We start from the raw sequence: 24,309 nt of genomic DNA on the forward strand, positions 1-24,309 counted from the left end.
CATGATGCAATGCGAAGGACCCGCGGCGCGGCGATTCCGCGCCGACAGCGAAAGGCGCGGGCGCTGTGCAGCTCGATCCACGTCAAATAAAGGCCGCGCGCCTCTAACTCCTTCGGAAAACGCCGCCAGCGCGCGCGTCAAGGATTATTCTACGTAGACGCTTGGAAATGCCCGCTTTACACAGAGGCAGAACCCAACCCCGGTCCGGCTACGGAAGACACTTTCGTGTTTCCTCCGCAGTCGCTCCTTCTCGCGGCTTGCCTGGCGAGACTTTGAAGAGCGTGCACGTGGACGTCTCTGAGCAGCCACTCCGCTTGCGTCTCCTCTTCTTCCCCATTCTCGCCTTCCTCGTCGCTTTCCGCTGCAACCGACACGTTCCCTCCCTCCGCCGCGCCCCCGCCGGGCGCTCGAATTCGCCTTCGCTCTTCTGTGGTGCCCAGTTCAGCGTCGTTTTCTGCGGCTTCCGCGCGCGCGGTGCGGCCTGGCGCCTTGCCGCTTTTTCTCCGCAGCAGCCTGCGCTCAGGAACCGCGAGAAGACTGCGGACGAGCGCCTCGCCTTCCTGCAGCTTTCCGTCTCTCAAGAGCAGAAACGCCCGCCGCGTGGCGCGCCCGAAGATATCTTCTTCGAGGAGAAATGTGAGCAGCGCGCTCGCTTCGTGTCTGCACTCGTCTGCGCCTCGCCCGCCGTGAGCGTCTGCCAGGCGGCGCGCAAGGCAATACATCAGCACCAGCGACCCTCCCGAGTCGCTGATGCGCCGTCGCGCCTCCGCGTAAACGAGACACTTCGCCCGCCCGTCTCCGCTCGCTCCTGCAGCAGCCTCCGCCGCGACCTCTTCCAAGACAGCGAAGGGATCTTTAGTCCCTAAGACGTCTTCCACCGTCCGCTGCAGGCGCGAGGCGAACGCGCGAGTCAGCAGCAGCCGGCCGCCACTGAGAATATCGAGCTCGCGGCCTGTGCGCTTGCCCGCGGTTGCCGTCGCGGCTGCGAATACCGCCGCAGGCGAGACGCGGCGAAGCGCAGAAGGCCGCAGCACGCTCGAGATCTGAAGTAGCAGTGCAGCGACGGGCGCCTCTCCCTCCTGCCCCTGCGCCTCGCCCAGACGCCCCAGCGCGGCTGCGACGCTGGCCTCGAAGGCCTCGAGCTCCTGCCGAGGCGACCACGAGACGAAGCCGGCAGCAAGCAGAGCCAAGGCACGCGCAGGCGACGCGCGGAAGCCACACGGAGTGCACGCGGAGGCCGCAGCTTGGTAGAGGCCCTGGAGGGCGTGCCGAACGAACTCAAACGCGAAGGCGGCGTCGAGCCGGCACAGCTGGGCGATGCTGCTCAGGACATCTTCCACCGACACGACAGCGACGCGCTCGTCTTGAGCGCTTGAAGCTACCTCGTCCCCGTGGACGCCGCGCATCGGGGCGCCCTCCGTTCGGCGATTCCGCGCAAGTATGGAAGGCAGCAGAAGCGCCGGCGCGACGCCAGCGCCGCGCCGCCGGGCTTCTCGCCTCTCGAGGAGGCGACGCAGGCGGAGCGAGACGCGGGAGTGCTGGGCGATTGCGGCAGCCTTCGCGACCGACCCGCCTCCAAAGCGGCTCGCCGGGAGCCCAGCTGACGCCGCGAAGGCCGTCGAGTCCGTGGCGGAGGCGACCGCAGAGGCGGCAGGCTGCGCCGGGCGCGCGCCAGCCAGAAGCTCGCCAGGGAGGCGGATGGAGGCGAGTGGCGCGGCGGCCGACTCCACCGACGGCGGCAGGGTCGCGCCAACCGACCTCAACGAGCCACGGGGGCCTCCCCGAGAAACCAAAGACGCGAAAGGCGCCGCAAACTGCGGCGCGCTGAGTGGACGGGCTTCCCGCCCTCTCGGAGTCGCGGAGCCGAGAGAGTTCTTCGACGGCGTCCCCGGCCGCCACTCACGCGGAGGCAGCAGCGGCGCGAGTGGATTCCCGTCGGAGTCCTGGTCTTGGAAGAACTCGGCGAGAGGCCCCTGGGAAGGATTCAGGGAAGCTGCCAGCAGTCGACTCAGCGCGCGCCTAGCCACCGGCGCCGCGCGCTCGCCTGAGCGCTCTCCATCCCGCAGCGAGACTGGCCGTCCGCTCGCGCCTCGGAGTCCCTCGGCCTCTTCCTCTTTGCGACCTGCGCCATCCAGGCTGGGGGGGCTTTCTGCGCCGGCAGCCGCGGAGGCCTTTGCTGGAGGCTGGGGAGACGAAGGAAACAGCGAAGGAGTGGCGACGAGCGACGCTGGGTGCCTGCAGAGCCTGGGGAGAGCCGAGAGCAAAGTCATCAGCTCCTCGGTTGCGCGGCGACGGCGCACCACTCGTTGTGAACTCCTCGCGGCGCAGGATTGAAGGCCCGGTTTCAGCGCGGGCACTCTCCGCTGCACCTCCGCCGCTGCCTGGAAGCTCTCTAGCAGGCGGAGCGTGTGGACGCTTCTCTGCGCTTCGTCTGCGAGGCGACTCGTCGGCGCCGCAGAGTCTGCAAGGACCGCCAGCGACGCGGAGGAGGTAGCGGGCAGGAGAACGGGGAGACGCGGAATGGGCACCGAAGATCCGCCGCGAGTCGCGCTCTCCCTTCGAACTGCCAGCGCCCCGTCTCCGGGGCCTCCGTCGCTTCTTCGCACGGTCGCAGACTGGTCGAGCGCGCGCAGCGAGTCGCGGAACGGAAAGCTCAGCCCAGCGTCGCTCTCGACTGCCTGTGCCCGCCCAGCCGAGAGCGGCGGCGGTGCGGACGCGCGTCTTTCTTTGCCTCCTTCGTCGCCTTCTTCCCCCTGCATGTGCGCGGTCGCCACGGCGTCCGCGAGGAGGCGCACGAGCGAGGTCCCGGCGGCGGGGGGGAACGAGATCTGCAGCAGCTCGGCGACGCGCGCCAGGGGCGAAGGCGGCAGAAGCGGAGTGCGGCGCCGCGTGAAGAAGAGAAACTTTCGCTGGCGCCGCTGCAGCGCTGGAAGCGGCACATGCCGGAAGAGCACATCGCGAACGTAGGCACTGTCTGCGTAGCCCTAAAAAAAAAAAATCAGAAAAAGATCCGGTAGACACCGCCGGCAGTGACAACCCGAGAGATCGTGCGGTAAGCGATTGAGCTCGCGTCTGGCTCTCCTCCCTCCGCATTGCCCCCCGCACTCGCCCGCCCTCCACCTCGTTCTGCCTTGTATTCTCCTTGCCGTCTGAGTGCCTTTTCTCTGATGCATGTCTCCGCCGGTGTGAGTTCGCTTTTCTTCTAGTGGGTCGCGGCGTGCAGGGCTATGCGCGAGCCGACAAATCGTTTGTGATCAATCTACAGAGCTAAGCTACCAACTGTGTGTGTCTCCGGGTTCGTATGAGCGGGCGCATGCTGCGCAACGGGCCTGGAGACCACAGTGAAGCGGCCTCCTAAAACCAATCGATGTCGTTAAAGAACCAGTTTGAATCCTACGCCCCACGCCACCACAGCGACGTCGGATTCCCGCCCCCAACTCTATTCTTTTGTCGTTCATTTCTGATAGAGTCTCTGTAAAAATGTCTCATGACACATTCGTGGGCGGCGCTCGGCGTCTCACCTCTCTGTTGTCATGCAGCCACGCGCAGATGTCGTAGTGCAGCAGGAGGAAGCGCGACGCCGCCGCCGCGGCGGAGGAGGAGGTCGTGGACGATGCCAGCCCCGGAGGTGCCGCGAAAATGCTCTTCGCAATCGCGTCCGCGGCGGCCGCCATCGCCGAGAGGCATGCACCGAACGCCTCCTCGTCTTCGCCCTCTCGAAAGAAGGGTAGAAGTGAGCGGATGAACGACGCAGCCGCCGCGTGCAGAGGCGCGAAGGTCTCAACTCTGGAACACAGAGAAAACGAACAAGCTTCACAACAGAAAGGCCTCGAACGCGCGACAAGCAGGGTGCGATACCGCACACAAGAAGTGCAGCAAGACACAGGTGCTTGCGCAGGCCCAATAGGAAACATCGCTATGGAGCATCGCATCATGGATGAAATAAAAGAAGTACTCAAACAGGTCAAACTGAGGCTACCAACGATGCGAGCTGTCGAGTCGCCACGTCCTCCGCCAGGGAGGGGGGAGGGGAGTAAGGTAGGGAGGGGAGTAAGGCAGCGCACGCTTGGCTTCCGTTATGTCCCAGGCGAATACTTCTCAGGCCTCCTCATCTCAACTGAAAAGAGGATCTGAGAAGCCTTCGTCAAGTCCTGCGCCTGTCGGACGGCGCGAGCAAGCGGGTTTGACTTACTCGCACTCCGAGCTGTGCGCGAAGAACGCAGGCCACAGCGGATTCAGCTCTCGCATCGCCGCCTCCCTCTGCTGGTCCTGCCAGGCGGCCAGGTACGCGACGACTTTCTCAGGATCTGTCCATTCGTCGTCGTTCGCTCCGCCTTCAGGCGTCTGGCTGGTCGCACCGCCACTCTCGGCTCCTCCTCGCCCTTTGCGGTCGCCGTGCCCCGCGGCGCTGTCTCTTCTTCCCTCGAGAGCCGCGCTCGCGCCGCCTTCGCCCTCGCGCCGGCCTCCCTCGCCCGGGCGACCGCCCTTCGTCTGCGCCTCAGCCTCCGCTTGGATTCGCCGCGCGACGCGCACACACAGCGCCTTCAGCTCTTCCGCTTCCTTTGAGGAGGCCGCCGCTGCGGCAGGCAGTACGCCTTCCTCGCCGGCAAGCAGGTCGGCCGCCTCGGTTGAGGCACTCTCGCGCGAAAGCGGCGCGCTCAGCGTCGCCTGCAGGACGCCGAGGATGTCGATTTGCTTGTGCAACCGAGCCGTCGCTTCCCGCCGCGCGCAGACTCTGTCCCGCTCCGCGGCCGGCTCCTGCGCGAGGAGGAGGAGCTGCACGAGTGCGTCAAACAGCCGCCGCGGCGAGGGCGACCGCGAGGCGCTCGGCGGCCCCACGAAGAGGAAAGGAAACGCCGAGAGGAAACAACGCAAGATCGGGAAGAGGCGCCCGTCGTACACGTAGCGGTACGCCGCCCTCTCCGCCGACTCTGCCCCCTGCGTGCGAAGAGTCGCCGGAGACGCCGCCGACGGAGCTGCTGGTGAGGCCTCAGATCGCGGCACGCCCGCGACGAGCACGCGCTCGCCCTGAAGCGCGGCCTTCTCGCGCACAAGCAGCTGCGCGACCTTCAGGAAGACCTGGCGCAGAAGGAGCACCTGCTGCCCCTGAAGCCGCTGCGCCTCGCGGAGGCGTGCAAGGTCGCCCCCCGCGAAGGACGCCTCCGCAGACGGGAGAGAAGCGGGCGCGGCGGCCGGCAGCGGCACCAAAAGCGCGACTGCGAGCTCAGCGGCCTGCAGCGCCACCGGCAGCGTCGGGAAGTCGAAGCCCTCAACCAACGCGAAGAGGAAACTCCTCGAGCTGCGTAAAGGAAAAAGCACACAACGCCCGAGGCATGCCCATGCGATATGAGGGTGCAGTCACAGACAAACTGAAAAAGAAGACTGTCGGGCGAGACTGGACACGAGCCAGCAACATGTGCGCCAGCTCCGCAGCTTGGAATCGGATGCACCTCTGGAACTACCAGTAGAAGGTGAACTGCGCATTTGAAGAAAACAATTAAGCGATCCACAGCAGTGCTGCGCGCACTGATACAACCTCGAGTACGGAGTGTGTCGCACACCCCTTGTTCCACGGACAGGGGTCTATCTGTGTACATATATATATATATATATGCATATGTTCTTTACGCTTTCGCTGTGAGGAAACTGTATTGCTCTCTTCTTTCGTCGGTCTTCCTTCTCGAAACTTGGCGCACTTACCTCGTGACGAGATGTCTGTAGGCCTGCTGGCCCTCCGCAGAAGCCAGAAAGAGCCCTGCGAGGCCAAAACCCGTGCGGCGGAAGGCGGCGGTGTATGCAACGACCTCGGGGTGGACGTACAGCAGAAAGCGAGTGAGCCGCAGGCCGGGAAACGTGAGGCAGGGCGACGCAAGGTCTCCTGGAGTTTCGGGTGAGCGAGAAGAACCCGCGGCCCTCAGTGAAAGCAACGCGTTGAACCGTGAAAACAGAAGCGCGAACAGCTTCAAGTTAACTCTGCGACACACACCACAGCGTCGCACCAACTTGCAGCCTAGGCAGGCAACAGGTAAATATGCATGGATACGTAGACGACCTAACGGGCATATGAATAAGAAGCGCATGCAAATGCTCGTATCGTTGCACATTAGAATTAGTGCCGCGCAAATGGAAACCAGTCGATTCCAGTGCATGCGGAGGCTGTTCCGAAACAGTCGCTACCGACGAGGGCTGCAACTACGCAGGCGTGCCCCGCGTTTGTATCTAAAAAGAATGACAGAGTGACTGAGAGGCGGCTGTATACACGTATACATATTCTTATATTATATATAAATCGATAGGGCGAGAGCGATGCAAATATTCGGAGAGGGACGGCGAGATGTGGCTGCGGACGCAAGCATCCGCTGGCGTCAATCGATACCCGGCCTGGGGAGTATTCGAAGCGGAAGGGTGCTCTCGGGGGCATGAACTAAATACATGTATATATACATATCTCTTGATATTTATACGCATATATGTATCACTGCGATTTGGCGTGACCTGTGAACACGTACTGCTGCCAGAATCGATTGGGGTGAGTGACGACGCGCGTGAGCATTTCGAGGAATCGCGAAAAAATGACTGTGTCGCCCAGCGTAGTGCGGGCCGCGAACGCTTGGGCTGCGGCGTACATACACCGCGTCTCCTCGTCGCGCGGCAGGCTGGCGAGAGGCGCCGGCAGCCACCGAATCAGCAAAACGCAGGCATCTCTGCGGACACGGACACGCACGGCAAGAAGGCACTTCTCCTCTCCCGATCTCGGCATTTACGCACAACTGTCCTCCTCTTCTGGCCGCGCGGCGCGAAGCTCCCTCCCACTCGCGTGCGCTCTGCAGCCATCTTCAGCTCCTCTCTCAACTGTCTCGTGCCTCTGCCTACACACCTGTACACAACACTCTAGACCCGCGTGCAAGCAGATGCGCTGTTCCTGTCCAGCTGAATGACTTTGAACTCTGGCTCCACCGGGTCTCTATCTCACGCACGCGAGGCCCGTGTGAGTCAACCTCCCGAGCCTCGCGTCCGCCTCCCCGTCCCCCCCCGTCCTCTCACCTGAGCAAGTAGTGGAGCACTCCTTTTACGGCGAAGCGGCAGTCGAGGCAGGTTTCGAGGACGAACTCGGTGAGGCTTTTTCTCTCCTTTGTCTTGGTCAGGGCGAGCGGCCTCAGAGCCCCGCCGCGCAGCTGAAGGAGCCTCAGCACGAGCAGGCGCAGGCCCCACGCGCACTCACTCGGCGCACGCGCCTCGTCTGTTGCGTCGATGAAGAGATGCAGAAGAGACAGCAGGTCGCCAGAAGGCGCGCGCGCCTCTTCAGAGGCCGCCGCGGCCGCTGCCGGAGAGGAAGGGTCGCGGAGAGACGCAGTCGGCTCCCCAGGGTACGCAGGCGGGAAGCGCAGAAGGAGGACGTCAAGGAGACGCAGCAGCAGAGGCAGCAGAGGGCAGCGGTTGATGAAGTCGTCCTCGAGGAGCTCCTGAAATCCACATACACCAGCCAAAACACGAGGAAGTCATGCCACGCTTGTCGCGCCCCAAGCTGTGGCGCTAGAGCGCCTCGACACGGAGCTAACAACACCCCAGTCGCATGCAAGAGGCCCGTCAGCCAGCCAGGAGGCCGAAGCGCCTCGAGCGCGGCTGCTGTCAAGGAACCCGTCGCCCCTGGAGTTGAGTCTCGCTTACTCGCTCGACGCCCAGCACTGGCTGGCTGTCCTCTGCTTGCGCGGCGACCAGCTTATAGCCGGCTAGGACTCGAAACACGCACTCATCTATCACCTTCGTTTCGTCCGCTGCGTTCCTCTCACCGTCCTCCGCTCGCAGGCAGCACCCCGGCCTGGCGCCGTCGCTGTCGACCTCGCCCCCTTCGTGCTGCCTCGCGAGTTCGCTCAGGCGCTGTGCAAACTGCGCCGCCGCACTGTCGCCCGCCGCGGCCGCGAGCCTCGAGGCAACCTGCGAAAAGGCTGCGAAGGCGCTCGGGGCCGACATTGAAGCCGGAGTCCGCCTGCCGTCCTCCGCAGCTGCTAAGACGAAGGAAACTCGCTCGGAATCTCCTCGCTCGCCTGCGCCTGCGCCGGCGTGCGCGGCGCGTCTCTCGGCGCGGAGCGACGCGAAGCTCTGCAAAGCGAGGGAGCTTGCGACAGACGCCAGGGCGCGCCGCTGGCTGTAGAGAAGCAGCAGGTTGCTCGCGGCTGCAGCGAGCGGAGGCCTTCTCGACTCCAGCGCACGGCGCGGCGCGACGTCGGAGGACGCGAGGAGCTGCGAGCTCGGCAACGACGCCGCCGCAGCTGCCGTCGCGGCCGCGACGTCCAGGAGGCTGGGGCCTGCAGGCTCCGAGAGACATTCGTCTGGGAGGAACTGCCGCTCTCTTCGCCATCTCGTTTGTCCCTCTGATCGCTCGTCTGCGACTGTCTGGCTGGCGATCGCGCCGTCTCTCTCGAGCTCGCCCACGTAGTCCTCGTCTTCCACAGCCAGCGAGTAGCGGGCCCGCGGGATGCCGCCGACCCCAGTCGAGGCGGCGCCGCTCCGCTCGCCCTCCGCAGCCGCTGCTCTTTCCTCCCTCGCGGCCGCAGGCGCTGCGCCGCGAGGGCCGCTCCCGCGCCCGCCCGCGAGGACGTCCGCCGGCGCGCGTCGCTCAAGCAGCGACGCGAGGTCGCCGCCGGCGGCGCGCTCGAAGGCGGTGGACCTGAGGAGCAGCGGCCACTGCGCAGCCTCGAAGAGAAAGGCAGCAAAGAGACGCACGCGCGACTGCGTGCTGCAAAGGACCGCAGACAAACAGCTCCAGCCCCGCATGCGCAGCCGCCAGATCTGCCGTTCCAGCGCAGGCGCGTGGAGCGGCGGAAGCCGCGGCGGCGCCGACGACGCCACAGAAGCCACAGGGACGACGAAGGCCGCCTGAGACGAAAGGAACGACTTGGCGGCGTTCGCTGCCGAAAGGAGTGCGCGACTCAGCACAGCTGCGGCAGTCGCGCCATCGCCGCCGGCCCCAGCACCGTCCCGGGTCGAGGCGGCGAAGAGCGCGGGTGCCACCGTCGTCCGCAGGACAGCCGCCGGCGTGACGCACAGCAGGACTTCGAAGACGCCCAGGGCCACGGCGGCGCGTTCGACCAACCATCCAACTGCTAGCGAGAGCCCGACGCGTTTGGCAGTCTCCGCATCGTCGCTTCGGCCTTCCTCTCTCGTTCTGCTCCCGCCTCTGCTCCCCCGGTGTCTTGCGCGCGCCACGGCCTGCCGGAGGAGGCAGGTAGACGCGGCGCCTCGGCCTGCGGCTGAAAGCGCCGCGAGCGCGCTGTCGAGGTCGCGTGCGCCGGCGAGCGCCGCCTGGATGCTCGCAAGACTGAGCAGCGCGGAGAGCGGCGCCCACAGCGTCTTCCAGAGGGACACGAGAAAGCTGCGATTTCTCTCGCGAACCAAAAGGGGGAGGCAGAGGCGCTCCATGACGGCGACGCGCAAGCCCCTGTCGCCCTCGTCTCGCGGCAAAGGACAGATATCCGGCTGCCCGCGCGGGCGAGAGTCCTCCGCAGAGGCTTTGGCTGCCGATGAAGAGGCGGGCGAGGCGCGAAGAGCAGGCGCCGCCGCAGAAGAGGCGCAGAAGGTCTCCACGGAGAGAAGGAGAATCGGCGCGCGCACGCGGAGAGGCGCTGCTGCAGCAACCCGGACGAGACGCTTCAAAAAGAGGAAAAACGACGCCTGAAGCAGATGGCCTTCTTCGCGGAACGCCGCAAACAGCCGCTGTAGAAGCTGAACGACTCCCAGGCCCTTGGGGTTGGAACAATCGGTTTCAAAAAACAGAACATGCGCATCTGTCTCGCGGTCGACGGCCGGTGCCCAGGACCGCAGAAAGGCGACGCTGTCGAGCAGCGTCTCCATGATGCTGCGGAGAAGGAACAGGAAGTAAAAAAAGTCCTCCGTCGCCGCCGCACGCGCCGCGTCAGTTGCAGAGGGCTCCGCGGCGCCGCGCGGCGCCTTGCCGCCCTGCGTCGCGTCTCGGCGGAGTTTTAGATTTTCCTCAACAACCCGAAAGAGCGCAGAGACCGGCGAGAGGCACTGGAGGGCGGCGAGGCCCGTAGAGGCCTGGGCGACTTCGGTGAAGTCACGGGAAGACAGCGGAAAGCGCGCGGCCATGGAAACGTCGACGTGCCGCAGAAGCTGCGCCACGCAAGCGGAGAGCCGCTGCCTCCCCGCGTCCAAGGTCTCCGGCGCTCTCGCCTCCGCCTCTGAGCCGAGCTGCGGGCTTCCTATCCCTCGTTTAGGCTCCAGCGCTTCAGGACGGGAGGCGGCATGCGAAGGCAGTGAAGCCGCCTCTGGCACAGGCGAAGGGGCGAGTGACTGCTTCGCCAACGGCGGCGAGGCTCCGTTGCGCCCCGCGGCAGGCGCTTGGTCTGTGACTCTCTGCTCCGTGCGGAGGCACAGCGCACGCAGCAACTCAGCCTTCAACAGAAGGCCAGTCGCGCCCGTGAGCACTGCCGCGCGACCTGAGAACGGCAGCGCGCACGCAGGCGCCTCGGCGAGGGAATGCGGGAGGCGCGAGCCCACAGCGGGCGCCGCAGAGGCTGGCGCAGAGGCGCCCGACGACGGCCGCGTCCCGTGCGACGCGGGAGAGAGACACTCTGCCGCTGAAGGCCCAAGGGCCGCGAGTGCGAAGGCGAAGACGGCGTCGAGCGCAGGCGACTCCGGCAGAAGCGCGAGAAGGGCAGGCCAGGAGCCCACGGTGTGAAGCAGCCGCCCCAGCGGGAGTGCCAGACACCCGTGGAGAGAGGAAAGCGAGGAGGGTGGGGAGACGGTGAGATGGGCAGGCGCTACACCGGCTGGGGTCCCGGGCGCGACAGCGGCCTCCGCCCTCCGGCTTCTCGGCGCACCTGCGGCCTTTCGCCGTTCCTCGAGCTCCTCCCGAAGAGAGAGATGACGTCTCTCCGCGGCATGGCGCGTTCCCTCTCTCCGGGCTTGACACGCGTGCAGCGTTCCTAGTCCAGTCAGCACCGCCCGCGCGAGGAGATCTTCATCGCTCGCCACTTCGTTGGCGGCGTCTTCAGCCGCTGCTGCAATGTCGGATGCAGCCTCTTTTTCGCTGGCGGAAGACGCCGCGCGTCCCTCGGCGCGTTGCCCGCGCTCTCCGCTGCTTCCTCCGGCGGGTGCCTTGACTTCGTCGCGGCTTCCATTGCCTGTCTTTGCTGCCGTAGGCGCCTGTCTGGCTTCACTTAGAGTCGCGCAGGGGAGGGCCCCAGACCTGCGAACCCCGCGCACGAGGCGCCGCAGAGCGGCGAAGAAGCGACGCGCCAGCAGCGGCGAGAAGGCCGAAGCAGAGCAAGATGGCGCGGAAGAAACAGAAGAGGAATACTCGCGAGTGCAAAGCGCGGGCGCGTCGAAACGCGCCTGAGCGCTGGACGCCGCGCGCGACGGGATCGCCTCGCGTCGGTTGTCGAGGGATTGGTTCGTCTCCGCGCTGGCTGACGGAGACGCCTGCGGAGGATGCGAAGGCCGTTCTGCGCAGCAGCAGGCAAACACGCTGCGCGCGTGCGTCGCCAGCAGCGCGAGGAAAAGCCGCCCGTGGGAGGTGGAAACTTGACCTGAGGTCCAAACTCCCTCGCGGCTTTCCCGGTCTCCCGGGGCTGTCCCTGCGAGCCGCCTTAGAATCTCCTCGCCCTCCAGGCCCTTCTCCTGCATCTCTCGTGTGTCGGCTGCCGTGTGCTGCGCCTCCTCCTGCGGCCTGTCTGCGAAGTCCTCTTGCGGCGCCTCGCCTTCTGCAGGCGCGCGACTTCTCCGCGCTCGCGTCTCCTCGCAAGCGAGCAGTCGTGGCGCGGCGAGCGAAAAGAGGTTGAGGATGGCGCTCGCGGGCAGCGTCGCCATGCTGAGAAAGAGACACCGGCCTATCCGCGAACTCACAGCGTCGTGCATTTCAGACTCGAGAAGCCTCAGGCCTCTCCGCTGCGCCTCTCGCGCGGCGCATCCCTCACGTAGGTCTGCGTCGCTGCTGATCTCCCCCGCCTCCTGTGAAGGGAAAGGGTCACGGCCGTCGCCTTGGCCTGCGTGCGACGGTCGAGGTCGCGCACCGGATGGGCTGTTCCTTCCACGCGCACTCGCGCGCGCAGGCGAGCTGAGCAGCAAGAGAAGAAGGCGAAGCAGGAGCGCGCGGACGGCCTCGCCGCACACCACTTCCTCCGCAGGCGCCCACACGCCCGCGCGCCGTCCCCGCCGCCCGCCAGCGATGCCCGCCGCCAGCGACTCCGCGACAGCCTCAGCGAGCGTCAGCGCGCGCTCGACGGCCCAAGGCAGGGAGGCTCCTGACGCGCGCTGAATCGTCGCGGAGCTCGTCTCGCGCGCCGCAGATCGACTCGCTCCTCCGACCGGCAACGGCGGGCAGACCGTGGCGCGCTGCGTGCAAGCCGCGAAGTACGGAAGGCCTTCGGCCACCAGCGCCTCGAGGCCGTCAATCCACGCGGTACACGTCGCCAGCGCTTCAGAGGCGCCGAGGTACGAGCCCGGGTGCAGGGCGGCCGAGGCATGCGAAGGGCGCGCAGAGGCGGGCGAATGAGAGAGCGCGAGGAGGAAGCGCTCCACGAAGTTTTCGGGGCTTGTGCTCTGCAAGCGAACCAAGTCAAACTCCGAGTGACAGACCAGCCATTGAGTAAGGGCCTCTCGCTCACGCTCTGCGCTGTAAGCACGTCCCCATTCGTCGTTCTCGTCTGCAGCGCTTGCCGCCATCGCCGCCGCGGTTTCTGCGCGCGTCTCACCGCGACCGCGTCTCTCCGCCCAGTCGGTGCTCGCCGCGCAGCCAAACCCGCCGCGCTCCGGCTCGAAGTGGATCGGTGCCTTCGCGGCGTCTGCGCTATCCGCGTCTTTCCGGCTTCCTTGATCGCGCGTTGGAGTCGCTTCGCCGCTGGTGCCGCGCCCTCCGCGACTCCTCCGTGCGTCGCTGTTAAAGACGAGAATCTGCATGCGAAGCGCCAGGGCATCCGTCAGCAGCGCCTGCCGCAGAGCGCCTTGCGCCGGAAGCGCCAGCAGCCTCCTCGGGGCGAGGATGGCGCTGAACAAGGTCGCGAAGAGATGCATTTCTTCCTCCTCTCCCTCCGGGAACAGCACGCATCCCTCCCTCGACACTTCAGCTTCAAGTCGTTTTAACGGCCTTCCTCCTTCTTTGTTCTTCGGTACCTTCGGTGTTGTTTCTTCCCCCTCTCCGTCGCCGCCCTCTCCCTCGCTAATCGTTTCCTGGTCTCTGCCTCCGCGCCCTTCTTTTTTCTCACTTTTGTCCAACTTCTCGTCTTCTCGTGCGCTTGTGTCGCCTGTCTGGGGAGCCGCACCCCACGGCAGCTTTCTCCGCTGGTGTGCGGCAAGCGAAGTGACGTGATCTCTGTCGCAAACGCCCGCCGGATCCGCGGAGCGACTCAGCGCGGACGAAGGCGACGCGGCGGATGGAGGAAGCTCCGAATGCCTGGGCGTGCGAAACGCGTATTCAGCTGAGGCCTGCAGCAGGAGCCGCGCTGTTCTGAGGGCGGCGCTGAAGAGCTCGCCGCGGAGGCGAATGAGCATATGCGTCTCTGTGGGGGAGATGGCGTCCGTGCCACAGGCTGCGACAGCCCCCGAGGCCCGCCAGCTCGCCGCGAACAGCGGCGCTGCCTGCTCGAAGCTCGCCCCAGCAGCATCAGAATGATCTGAAATCGAAGCGGACAGCGGCGATGACTCGGGGAAGTCGAGACCGGACAGTGCGAGCGAACCAGCAGCAGAAGAAGGCGGTGAGGCAGAAAAGGGAGACAGCGGCGGGGAGACGTTTGCAATCGCGGACGCCGAAGACGAGGAAGGCGACGAGGGAGCGGCCGACGAATCGGTTGGCGATGAGGTGAGGCACACGCGCATGCAGCCAAGTAGAAGCGTCCCGATCTGCCGCTGAGTCAGGTCGAGAGGCGAAATCAAGCCTGAGGCGAGCAGCCACGCGCCCGCGTCCATTAGCGCGCCGAATGCCCGCAACACACGCCAGAGTCCCGAAAACGAAATGCGAGAAGAAGCGGAAGAAGCGGACGAAGAAGAAGGACATGAAAAAGAAGAAGAGAGAGAAGACGAAGAAGAAAAAGAAGAAGACGAGCCAGACGAAGAGCCAGGCGTCGCTCCGGGGAATAGCTGGGGAGGGGCAGACGCCGTAAGCGGTTGCAGGCAGGCCTCGGGCTCTGCTCCATCCACGGAGTTTTCTAATTCCTCTCCGGTGTTTAAGCTCGCCCCAGCCGCGCGCTCAAGTGCCGCCAGGGCCGCGCGCCTCAGCGCCTCATTGACGCGCGCCTTCGCCGCAACGTCTTCTCCGCATGAGCCTCCAGGCAGCGGCGAGCCCTGAAAAGGTGCTCGCGGAGACGCAGCACGCGGGGCAGATGCTGCCGAAGCAGGCGTCGAAGAAGAAAGGCGTTCAACGAACGCATCGGTCTGAAAAAAGGCAGAAAGCCGCGAGAGGGTTCGCCGCGCGATCGACGCGCACGCAGAAGAAGACTCGCCCCTGAGAGCAAGGAAATGACAAAAAGCAACACAAGAAGGTACAGTGCGCTTCACACGAAAGCCGAGAGTGAGCGACCAGAAATAGCCCCCTACCTTGTCACTTCTGAGTGAACTTTCTCGCTGCCGCTTCGCGCGTAGACCATCCTTCGCCAGAAGCCCGAGGAAGCGCTGCCTAAGCATGTGCAGACAGATGCGTTCCTGATCCTAAGTTCATGTATCATCGGAGTTGGGACTAGAGGTCACGGGGAGTTCCACAAAGCATGACTTGCGCCAACGTGCCCAGAGTGTGGCAGGAACGACCGCGGAGTGCTCGATGGTTGCGGTGTACGTACACTGCGTATGGCCACAGCGCGTTCGCGAACTGCAACAGTTTTTCTGCGCCTGCTCCAGCGACCTGCGTCAGCTCATCGCTCTCGTCCTCGCGGCTTCTTCCCACTCCTCCTGCGCGGCGCTCGGTCTTGCCGTCTCCTTCGCCTTCCAGTCTCTTCGCCTCCTCGTGATCTGCGTCTCTGCTTCCGCCGTCGGCCGCCTCCCTTCGCCGCCGCGCCAGCAAGGCGTGGAGCGTCCGCGGATTCGTGGTCGCGGCAGCGACGCACTCTGCCACGGGGGCCACGGCGCGCTCGATAGCCCTTTGAATTCCCCTCTCGCTTCGCAGCTCGCGCGAACTTGACACGGCGTCGCCTCCCTCTGCGCGCGCCTGTCTGCTTCTCGTGCTCGCCGCGCCCGAGTCAGCGGCTGCCGCGTCCGCTCTCTCCCCGTCTCTTCCCTGCGCCGGCACATCGCTTCCTTCGCGCGCCTCCTCTCTCCTCGGCGCGTCTGCGCGTCCAGTCTGAGCCTCGCGCGCGGCTTGTTCGCTCTCCTCTTTGCGCTCTTCTTGCACTCGGCCTCGCGCCTGAGAGTCCGCCGCGGCGTGAGTCGGCGTCTCTGCTGCGGCGCGCGTCGCAGGCGACCGCCTCGCGCCCTCGCCGCCGCCTTCCCTCAGCGCGCGCCGACGGCTCTCGGATAAGGAGGCGAGCAGCGCGAGGAGGAGATCAGGCAGGCGGCGCACAAAGAAGTCGGAGAAGAGGTCGAGGTGCGGGACGTCATCGCGCGAATCACTCGCTGCAAACGGGAAGTGAAAGAGCGGCAGGAGGTGCGAGAGGATCGCGGCCGCCCCCAAGCGCGCACTCGCTGACGGAAGGAGCAGCGCCAGCTGCATCCGCTGCAGAAGCGCTTCGCAGACAGCCTGTGAGGCTGACGCGCGGGCGGCGAGCCGCGCCGCCTCCTCGTCCGTCTCGAGCGCCGCGGCTGCGTCGGCAAACGGCACGAGCCTCGCAGGCGAAGCCGAAAAAGACGGCGCGACACGCGAAGGAGCAGCTGGAAATGGCAAAGAGGAGGAACGAGGGGCGGGCAAGAGCGCCAAGAGAAAAGAGCAGATAGAAAAGGCGACGTGGAGGACGTGAAGAAGAAGCGACGCAAAGGCAGAAGCCGCCAGAGCGCGAAGCGGAGGCGACGACGCGGGAGACGTCACGGCTGAGAAAAGGACGTCCTGAAGGGCGACCAGCTGCGAAACGGAAACAGAAAGACTCACCGAATCGGCAAGAAAATCCAGACTGAGCGAATGCAGAAGCAGGGCCAGCGCCTCATGAGAGGCTGGCACCGTGAGACACTCGAGCGCGGGAGGACAGACGAAAATCGCGCTCGAAGGCGACAAGGAGCCTCATACGCGGCACGAGGAACGCAGAGAGGCGTCTACTCGCGGGAGGTGTTTCCCACTGAATGACTGGAAACAAAAAAGTAGTTTTACGGGCATAAGCGCAGTTGCAGATACAGCTGGGCGCGCGCACGAGAGCGACGACGCAAGGGTGCGTGGAGACTCTGCCATCGCGACCTGAGTAGACGGAAACGGGACGCAAGAGACGCGTTTGAAGGCAGGCGACGTACTCGCTCGTCCGTGCCGAGTTCTTCGCTCCCGTACGCACAGCTTTCGTCTGCGACTTCTGCCAGAATCTGCGTCAGCAGAGGCAGCAGAAGGCTCCTCGGAACGGGGTCGTTCCGCGTTTCGCTGCAGAGCGGAAGCACGACGGGGACGAGGAGGTGTTCATACACCGCCGCGACCAGCTGCCGACACATCTTCTGCTGCTGGCGGAGTGCGTCGATCGACTCGCAGCGGCCGCTCTTTTCGGCGCGGAGCGTCCTCTCGCGTCCTCGCCTTTCCTCCTCGCGCAACGAGGCGAGGGAGCGAGCCGCCTGTCCGCGCAGATACGAAAGGAAGACGAAAATCAGCTCGCAGGCGCTCGCGCGGTGCTGGCGGTCTGTGGCGGTGAGGGCGGCTCTCCTCACACCAGACAGGAGGGCCTCGAGGCGCAGCGTCGCCAGCGAGAAGCTCTCCCGCGCGTCCTGCGTGGACGCCGGCCCCGTGGGCGCTCGCGAAAAGGCCGCTGCGGACGGAGACGAACGGGGGAGAGAGGAAGCGTAGACCTGCAGGGGCACTTCGAGAAGACCGCGACGAATCTCCGCGAACCAGAGCGCGAAGCGCGCCGGCGTCTCGGTCTGAACTAGCGCGAGGGACGCGCGAAGACTCGTCGGCTGCTCTCCCTTCTCGCTTTCTGCATCCGGCTTTTCGCTGCGATCCAGCTGCGCGAGCCGCGACACGCCCGCGCCCAAAACCCTCAAAATGCGCAGCCCCAGAAGCACCTGTGGACTCGCAGAGTGAGCCGCGCGCGCGAAAGCTCCTCGTCGCCCTCCCTCCGCCAGCTCGCTAAGGCGAGAAGACGCATCCGTGCCCGTAGAACTCGAGGCGCAACCGGCGCAGGTTTGGTACCTCTGTTTCGCGCGACGAAGCTCAGCGGCGGAGAACGAACTCAGCAACGCGTCTAGCGCGTCGTCGCTCTCGCCTGCGCTCGCGCCCACGCCCGTGAGATCCGCGGCGGCAACGACGTAGGGCTTGAGCAGCGGAAGCAGAGAGGCGGTCAGGCTGTCCAGCGAAGAAAGCAAATCGGAGGACGAAATGCGCACACCCACCCACGGAGAAGGCGCGAGAGACAGGGCCGCCAGACAAGAAGGCGACAAAGAAGCGGCAGAAGCCGACGAAGAAGAAGGAGAGGAAAACGAAGACAGAGAGACAGAAGAAGAAGGACAACCACAAAGCGAAGAGGAAACAGAAACAGAAGACGAGAGAGAGTCGACAAACGACGCGCTAGGCGCAGAGGAATACAAAGGCGAGAGCGCGGCGTCTTCCGCCCTCTGCAGCTCCGCCGCCGCCCCCCGCACCGCGTCGCCAACTTTCTCAAGAAGCGTCACAGCTAGTTCAGCGAGGTGGAGGTCGATGAGGCCCTCGGCGAGGGCACGGCGCAGCAGCAGAGGCACCAGCGTGCGGCGCTCCTGAACGAGCGTCGCCGCGGGCGCCGCGAGCAGCAGTTGCAGAGCGGCAGACAGCGCAGACGTCGAATCCGCGCGCGACGCAGAAAAACTGCCCGCAGGTCCATCGCCCTTGGATGTCTCGGAGCCCAGCGCACGCATCGTGTCTTCCTCTACGCATGCACCACTCAGCTCGAACCAAAACAGAGCCAAGCTCCGCCGCACAGCCTCCAGAGTGCGCAGCACGCGGCCTGCGGAGGCTGACAGACAGGTGGAGGGTGAAGAAGCCGCGACAGCGAACGAAGCGGAAGACGAGAAAGAAGAGAACGAAATGGGCTCCGGAGAAGCCGCGGGCACCGCAGACGAGGGAGTTGAGAAAGCAGAAGACGAGCCTTTCGACGCTCGGTGCTGGAGACTAAGTAGTGACGCGGAGAAGTCCGCCTCAGCCTTCGTCCAGCCGAGAAGGAAAGGCCGCAGCGCCAAGAGGAAACATGGCGCAGAAAGCGGAGAAAAAGACGACAACCTGTCACCCGCGGCAAGCGCCGCAGATGCCGAGGAGGCGAAGGCCTCGACCCTGAAGGCACACGAGCCCAACGCAGCGCTCGAAACAGTTTCAGAGACCCGCGCAGACGACTCTGCGGAAAAGACAGAGAATTCCTGATAGAGTCGAAGCGAGATAGCAGAAGAACACGGTGAAAGGGGGAACATCAATAAATGGAGGCAGGGAGAAGTATGCGAAGAGGCGCGTGGGAAACTGAGAGAGACAGGCGCTGACAGGGTCAAGTCGAAGCACAAGGCGCTAGATGTGAGCAGCGGTCGAGTAGAGTCGGATGAGCAGATGAAACAGGCAGAGAGCGCGAGACCCCTGCAAACATGTGTTTAGCTGCACACCAACGACGTGTGATCACCTGCTTACGTGGGTCGAGTGTGGGACGCCGAAACGGAGTTTTGACTCACGACGTACAGATGGACGCGCGAAAGCGCACTTTCACTCACGGGATTAAGGCATGGATGTTTGTATTTCCTCGAAACGATGCTTGCGCGAGAGACTCAACGCACACCTACACAGCCCGGACGATTAAGAAGTGCATGCAAACAGAGAAAACCGAGACAAAGGGCTTTTGCTAACACCTTCGATGCGCCGAGAAACGCTACTAGGCGCACAGGCCCACAAAAACGAACCGGAGGGTGAAAACGCTGACTGTTCAATTTTTTAGGGTTTAGGGTTGCCCAAACAAGGGTGTCTCTATCCACAGCTAGACTTCTTTGCACTCTCAGAAACACTCGGGGGGACCCACCAGGTCAGTAGCAAAGGAAGCAGAGCTCCCTCGTGGGCGAACGTCGTCTCTAGGAGGGTCGCGAGCCGCCTGTGAGTCTCTTCAATAGCGGCGCTTTGCTGCTCCGCGACAGCTGCTTCAAAAACCGTCTCTGCGACGCCTTCTAGGCTCGCTAGGCGCGTCGCGTTCTCTTCGCTTCCTCCCGCCGCCGCCTTTCCCCCGTCCCTGTCGCCGCCTTCTCGCTCGCCGTCGGCCTTCGCGCCCGAGGCGGCGCCGCGCGACTCCCCAGGAGCGCCTTCTTCGAGTGCAGAGACGCGCGACGAGCTGCGGACGCCCGTCGGGGAGTCGACCTGAAGAGAAGAAGAGGCGGATGAAGAATGGAAAGAAGAACGCCAGGGAAGGAGCGACCGATCGGCATCCTCGTTTCCCCCCTCTTCTCTGACGGCTAGGTCAGACGCGGAAAAGGCGACTGCGCGGCTCAGGCGCTGAAGCAGCCTCTCGCGCGCGTGATTCAACGAGCTCGTCGCGCCGAGTGCGAGGCGAAACAAACCTAGAGAAGAACGCAGGAGCGCGTCCGCAACCTGCCTCGATAGCGAGAAGGCGTCGGCAAAGCAGAAAAGCGGAGAGAACGCCGCGAAAAAAACGACGGCCTCGTCCTCGTTCGGAGATCGAGTCAGCCGCTGAGCCCCGACGGCCTGCGCAGCCTCGAAGATTCGCTGCTCCGCGTCTATGGCGCGTGGCGCATCTTCTGCTTCTCTCTCGAATCGGCTCTCCGCGCTCGTCGCGCGCGGCAGCCACAACGAACGCCCCCCCTCGGGACTTGCCTCTCCCTCCTCGTCGTCTGCGATCCCTCCCTCGCGCTGTCTGTCGACGGGCGCCAGCCGCGGCGCGGCGGAGGGGACTACCCGGTCTTCCGCGGCCTGCAGAGCAGTCAGCGCAAGCCTCCACAGCTCTCCCATGGCCAGTGTGTCTCTCTCGGCAGGCTCCAGCGCGTCTAGCGCCTCGAGGTCCTCGGCGCTCGCGCGCGCGCCTGCCTCAGGCACTTCCGCCCCTCCTCCAGGCGCCTTCGCAGCAACAGGCAAGGCGCGGGAGTACGAGGCGGCGCCCGGCGCCAGGTCTGCCCCCTCTGCGCCTCCGGCGCCGTCGCCCATCTGAACAGCCAGAAGGACAGTCTCCTCGACAGCCACGTCGAGCAACTCGCCAGCAGAGAGGCCCGCGTCCCCCTCGCCGCCCTCGCCGGGCTCATCCCAGCCGGCCTCGTCGTCTTCGTCCTCCTCATCGTCTTCAGACTCCGGGCGCCGCTCTCGCGTGTCGCTGGCCTCCTGCATCTTCGCCACTGCTGCCGCCTCGGCTCTCCGCGCCGCTGGGCGCTCTTCGCCCGCGAGGCTTTGGAAGCCGCGGCTACGCTCGGCTTCGAGCCGCGCCGCCTCCAGGCTGCGGCCCGCCGCAAGCGCTCCACATGCCATTCCAAAGGCGCTGGCGATGTTCACTTTCTTCTGAAACGAGTAGACGTACAGCGCGTCAGTGTCGAGGAAGAGGCGCACGAGACGCCGTGCCGCGTCGCCCAGCAAGCTCCACTGGCGCTGCACTGCCCTCAGCACTTGCCGCTCTCTGCGCCTCGCCGAGTCCCTCACCCCTCCTGCGTCTCCGCCTCCGCGGCTCTCCCGCGGTCGCTTGACGCCTCTCGCCTGACTAGCGCCGTCGCCTCCACTCGCGGGCTGCCCCTCAGGGGGACCGTTCCGTCGCGCCTCGAGGAGCGGAAGAAGGAATCCGCATATAAGCCGGGCCGCCGCGAGCACCAGCGGAGGCGCGTGCTTGGCCAGCAGCCCCGAAAGCACCAGAGAGAGCCTCGGTCTCCTCGCAGGCGGCCGCGGCCGCGCCGGCGCGGAGGGCACGCCCTCGCCCGGGGCGGCTGAGGGAGGCAGGTCGACTGCTCCGAGAAGCGCACGTGAGACGTGCAGAAGACATCGGGCGCCCTCGAACCCGACAGAAACTGCGGACGCGTCGCTCACGCCGCACAGGTACCAAGGCCGGAACACAAGCGATGACGAAGAAGAAGAACAAGCAGAAAGATCAGAAAAAACAGAGTGAGACGGAGGCAGCCCCGAGGGAGACGCAGAGAGGCTGCTTGGGGTCCCAGGGAAGCGAGGCGGAGAGCGGAGTTCAGACGAACGTGAAGAAGCGGCGAGATGGAAAGATGACGACAGAGAGGGCTGCAAGAGGAGAACGAGGAGGCGCCCGAAAACGCTGCAGCGTTTGAGCGTGTCTGCCGTTTCCTCTTGGTCGAGGGCGAGGCTGGCGAATCTGTTGAAGCTGAGAAGGAACGCGCGAGACTCGAACACGAGCCTTCTGAACACGCTGTGAAGGAGCCTCTGCATGCGTCGTCGGCACGCGTCGCGGTCGCCCTCTGAGAGGCCGGCGAAGGCTAAAAACGGGTCCGATTCCTCTCCCTCCTCCTCCACCCCATGCTCTTCGCGCGTCGCGCGCTCTACTCGCTCGAGTTTCGCCTGCCTCTTGCGCGGCGGAGACGCGGCCGCGAGACCGAGCCCAGTCTGGCGCGCGAAGAGCGTGGCGAACGCGTAGGGGCGGAAGGCGAAGAGAAGGAGGACCTTCACAACCGCCTCCAGGGCTGCGGCGCCGACTGCGCGCAGGCGAGGATTTCCGCTCTCTGTTGCAACGGACAGCAGACTCTCCACGACGCTGAAGCTCCTCCCTGGGGCCTGTTCGCCGAACGCGTCGTCGTCCTCATCTGCCGCGCCGAAGGAGAGAGGCACATCTGAGTCTGCAAGCGTGAGGCGTGGGAGAGGCTCAGGCGGGCGTACATCAAGCGCCAGCGGGTCGCCTTCGCGCGCGGAGTTTGTTTTCTTCCGCAGCTTCTCCCCGACCTCCTCGGCGAAAAGACGCTCTCGCGAGGCCTCGCCCAAGGAGACGTCGGTCGCCAGGCTTTCAGCGAACAGCGCCGCGTGCGCCTGAAGCAGCCGCAGCGCCGCGAGCTGCAGCCGCATACTCACGGCTTCGGCCCCGCGCGGCTGAGAGGCCAACACGCGAGGCAGAGGGCAAGGCGGGTTTTGGGTCCGTCGCGTCTCTCCGTGCCCTCCCAGGAACTCACTCTCGCCTGTCGCAGACGGGGCTGGCGCCTGCACCCTTTGCCTCTTCCCTGCAGAGCCGCGGTCCGCCTCTCTCGCGTCGTGGAGCGGATCGCCCGCGAGGCGCGACGCTGGAGTGACCAGCACCACAAGGGCAGCGTAGAGGGAGAGCCGAAGCGGGCGCGCAAGCGAGAAGAAGGCGGTGGCATGTCTCTTGAGGAAGAAACGCAGCGCCTCGAGGGACGCCTGTAGAGGCGATTCCTCAAGTTTCTGTGCCGCCGGAGCGCCCTCGGCGGCTGCCCCCTCCCGCTGCTGCAGCGCGTGGACAAGCAGACGAAGGATCTCCGTCCTCCGCGTCGGATGGCGGCTGAAAAAGGATGGAAACAGGTAGGACAGGACGCCTACGCGCACAGAGGAAAAACGCGGGAAACATGTGCAACGAGGAGAATGAAGCGACCGAGGCAGAGCAGACCGCGAAGAGCAGAAACGAGGCTAAAGAAACTCGAAATGGCGAAATCGTGTCGAGATTCACGCTATGAAGTTCCGCTTCTGATGTCGGCAGCGCCAGCGAAGGCCAAGCAACAGGCAAAAGACGGAGCGACGGCGTCATGCAGCGCAGAATCGCAACACAAGAAAATCAGATGCGCAGCTGGAAATCGAAGCGAAGAGCCCATGCCAGTTTTAGACGTCTCACCAAGGAGAAGAAGAGCAGCGCCTCTCGTGGATGCGCCGAGAATCTTCCTTCTTTCTAGAAGATCGGCCGCGACGTGCTCCAGCAGCACTGACAAGTCAATCTGCGCTTCGATCTCCCTTGCAGCGCGCTCTCTTCCCCGAGGCAGATCTCCGCTTTCGTCGGTGTTGTCGGCCTCCTCGTCGTCATCGTCTTGTTCTCGCAGCGCCTCGCGGGCCGCCGGATGCCGCGCGGATTCGCTGCTGAGGCTGCTACCCTTTCGAGGCTGCGCAGGCAGGAGCAGGCCGCCGCCGTCGGGGTTGGGAGTCGTAGAAAACGAAACCGGATAAGAAGCCGAGGAGGCGGAGGGAGGAACCGGAGAGGGCGCTGAAGCGCGAGCGACGACCGCAGCAAACAGCGCGTCCTTCAGAAGCACGAGGGCCTCTCGCTTCGCGTGCTGGGACGGATCTACGCGGAAGAGATGCAGGCAGGAACGCTGCGAAGACGAGAGAAAAACAGTCTCGCACACGAAGGGACTGGTCATCCAGCGTCCACCTATGATATGTTTTTCACATAGTCTGTTTACTAAATCATTTGAAAAGAACTAGTGTACACGAACAAAGGGGCTCGTGCACGCTCAGAGGTATACACACAGAGACGCGTCCCGTGTGACGAAGGCACACACGCAGATTTAAGAACGCTCACAGAGACCGCCACACTTGCACTCACAAAATCAAGGCAATCACAGACACATAAACGAAATATATATCTGTAATGTATATATATATATATATATATAAATATTTATAATCACTTGCAGCGACGTCGGATTTCATTTTCGCAGTCCTGACTTGGATGCGGGCGACGGCGCTGAGGTGTATGTACACCCCACCGAAGGTAGCGACGACGCGCTGACAGAGCTCGAGGGCCTTTCTTTTCAGCGTTGGAAACAGGGGGGGTTCCTGTTGGAGCGCCGTCGCACTGACAACGCCGAGTAGCCCGCCGTTTTCCAGGCTGTCGCTTGAAGGTTTGTGTCGCCACAGAGGCGCCCTGCCCTCCTTGCGTTTTACCGCGTCTATATCCTCCTCAGTTGCCTCTGCTGCGCTCTCCTCCGCGCCGCCGAAGAGCACCTGGAAGACCGCGAATCGAGTCGCTTCGGAGAGGTCTGCAGCATCTTCCTCTACCGCCCTGAGGCACGCCGAGAGCGTGCGCTGGAGGCGCTCGAGCATCCCTTGCGGATCAAGCGCGGAAGACGCGGAGGAAAGCGAGGCGATGTCGCGAGCGAGAGGAGCCCGAACCAGAGGACCAGAAGAAAGCGAAGGACGGAAGGAACCGGGGTGCTGGGGAAGGACCAGGGAGACGAACAGGCGCCGCGCCTCCTCGACGCGCGAGGGCAGCGCCACGCCCAGCGCTTCCACCGCCATGAGGCTGGAAGACACTTTCTCTCAACAGAGAAGGTCAGCGCGAGCGTCAGGAGAGA

General features: G+C 64.7%; 1 protein-coding gene across 1 annotated transcript in view; it reads right to left on the reverse strand.

Moving 5' to 3' along the window:
- The window catches only part of BESB_048940 (uncharacterized protein), a gene marked incomplete at both ends in the record, with an annotated part of 35,140 nt that extends 10,887 nt beyond the window's left edge, over positions 1–24,253 (reverse strand). The window contains 13 exons of the mRNA XM_029363345.1: positions 181–2,984; positions 3,522–3,786; positions 4,193–5,299; positions 5,701–5,973; positions 6,510–6,704; positions 7,045–7,463; positions 7,669–14,458; positions 14,790–16,000; positions 16,381–17,635; positions 17,708–18,370; positions 19,095–22,560; positions 22,854–23,297; positions 23,722–24,253. Of these exons, the coding sequence (XP_029220711.1) occupies positions 181–2,984; positions 3,522–3,786; positions 4,193–5,299; positions 5,701–5,973; positions 6,510–6,704; positions 7,045–7,463; positions 7,669–14,458; positions 14,790–16,000; positions 16,381–17,635; positions 17,708–18,370; positions 19,095–22,560; positions 22,854–23,297; positions 23,722–24,253 (19,424 nt within the window). The remainder of the gene's footprint in view (positions 1–180; positions 2,985–3,521; positions 3,787–4,192; positions 5,300–5,700; positions 5,974–6,509; positions 6,705–7,044; positions 7,464–7,668; positions 14,459–14,789; positions 16,001–16,380; positions 17,636–17,707; positions 18,371–19,094; positions 22,561–22,853; positions 23,298–23,721) is intronic.
- Positions 24,254–24,309: the final 56 nt, after the last annotated feature.

Source organism: Besnoitia besnoiti, chromosome III (assembly GCF_002563875.1).
Source record: "Besnoitia besnoiti strain Bb-Ger1 chromosome III, whole genome shotgun sequence".
Classification (NCBI taxonomy): domain Eukaryota; phylum Apicomplexa; class Conoidasida; order Eucoccidiorida; family Sarcocystidae; genus Besnoitia; species Besnoitia besnoiti.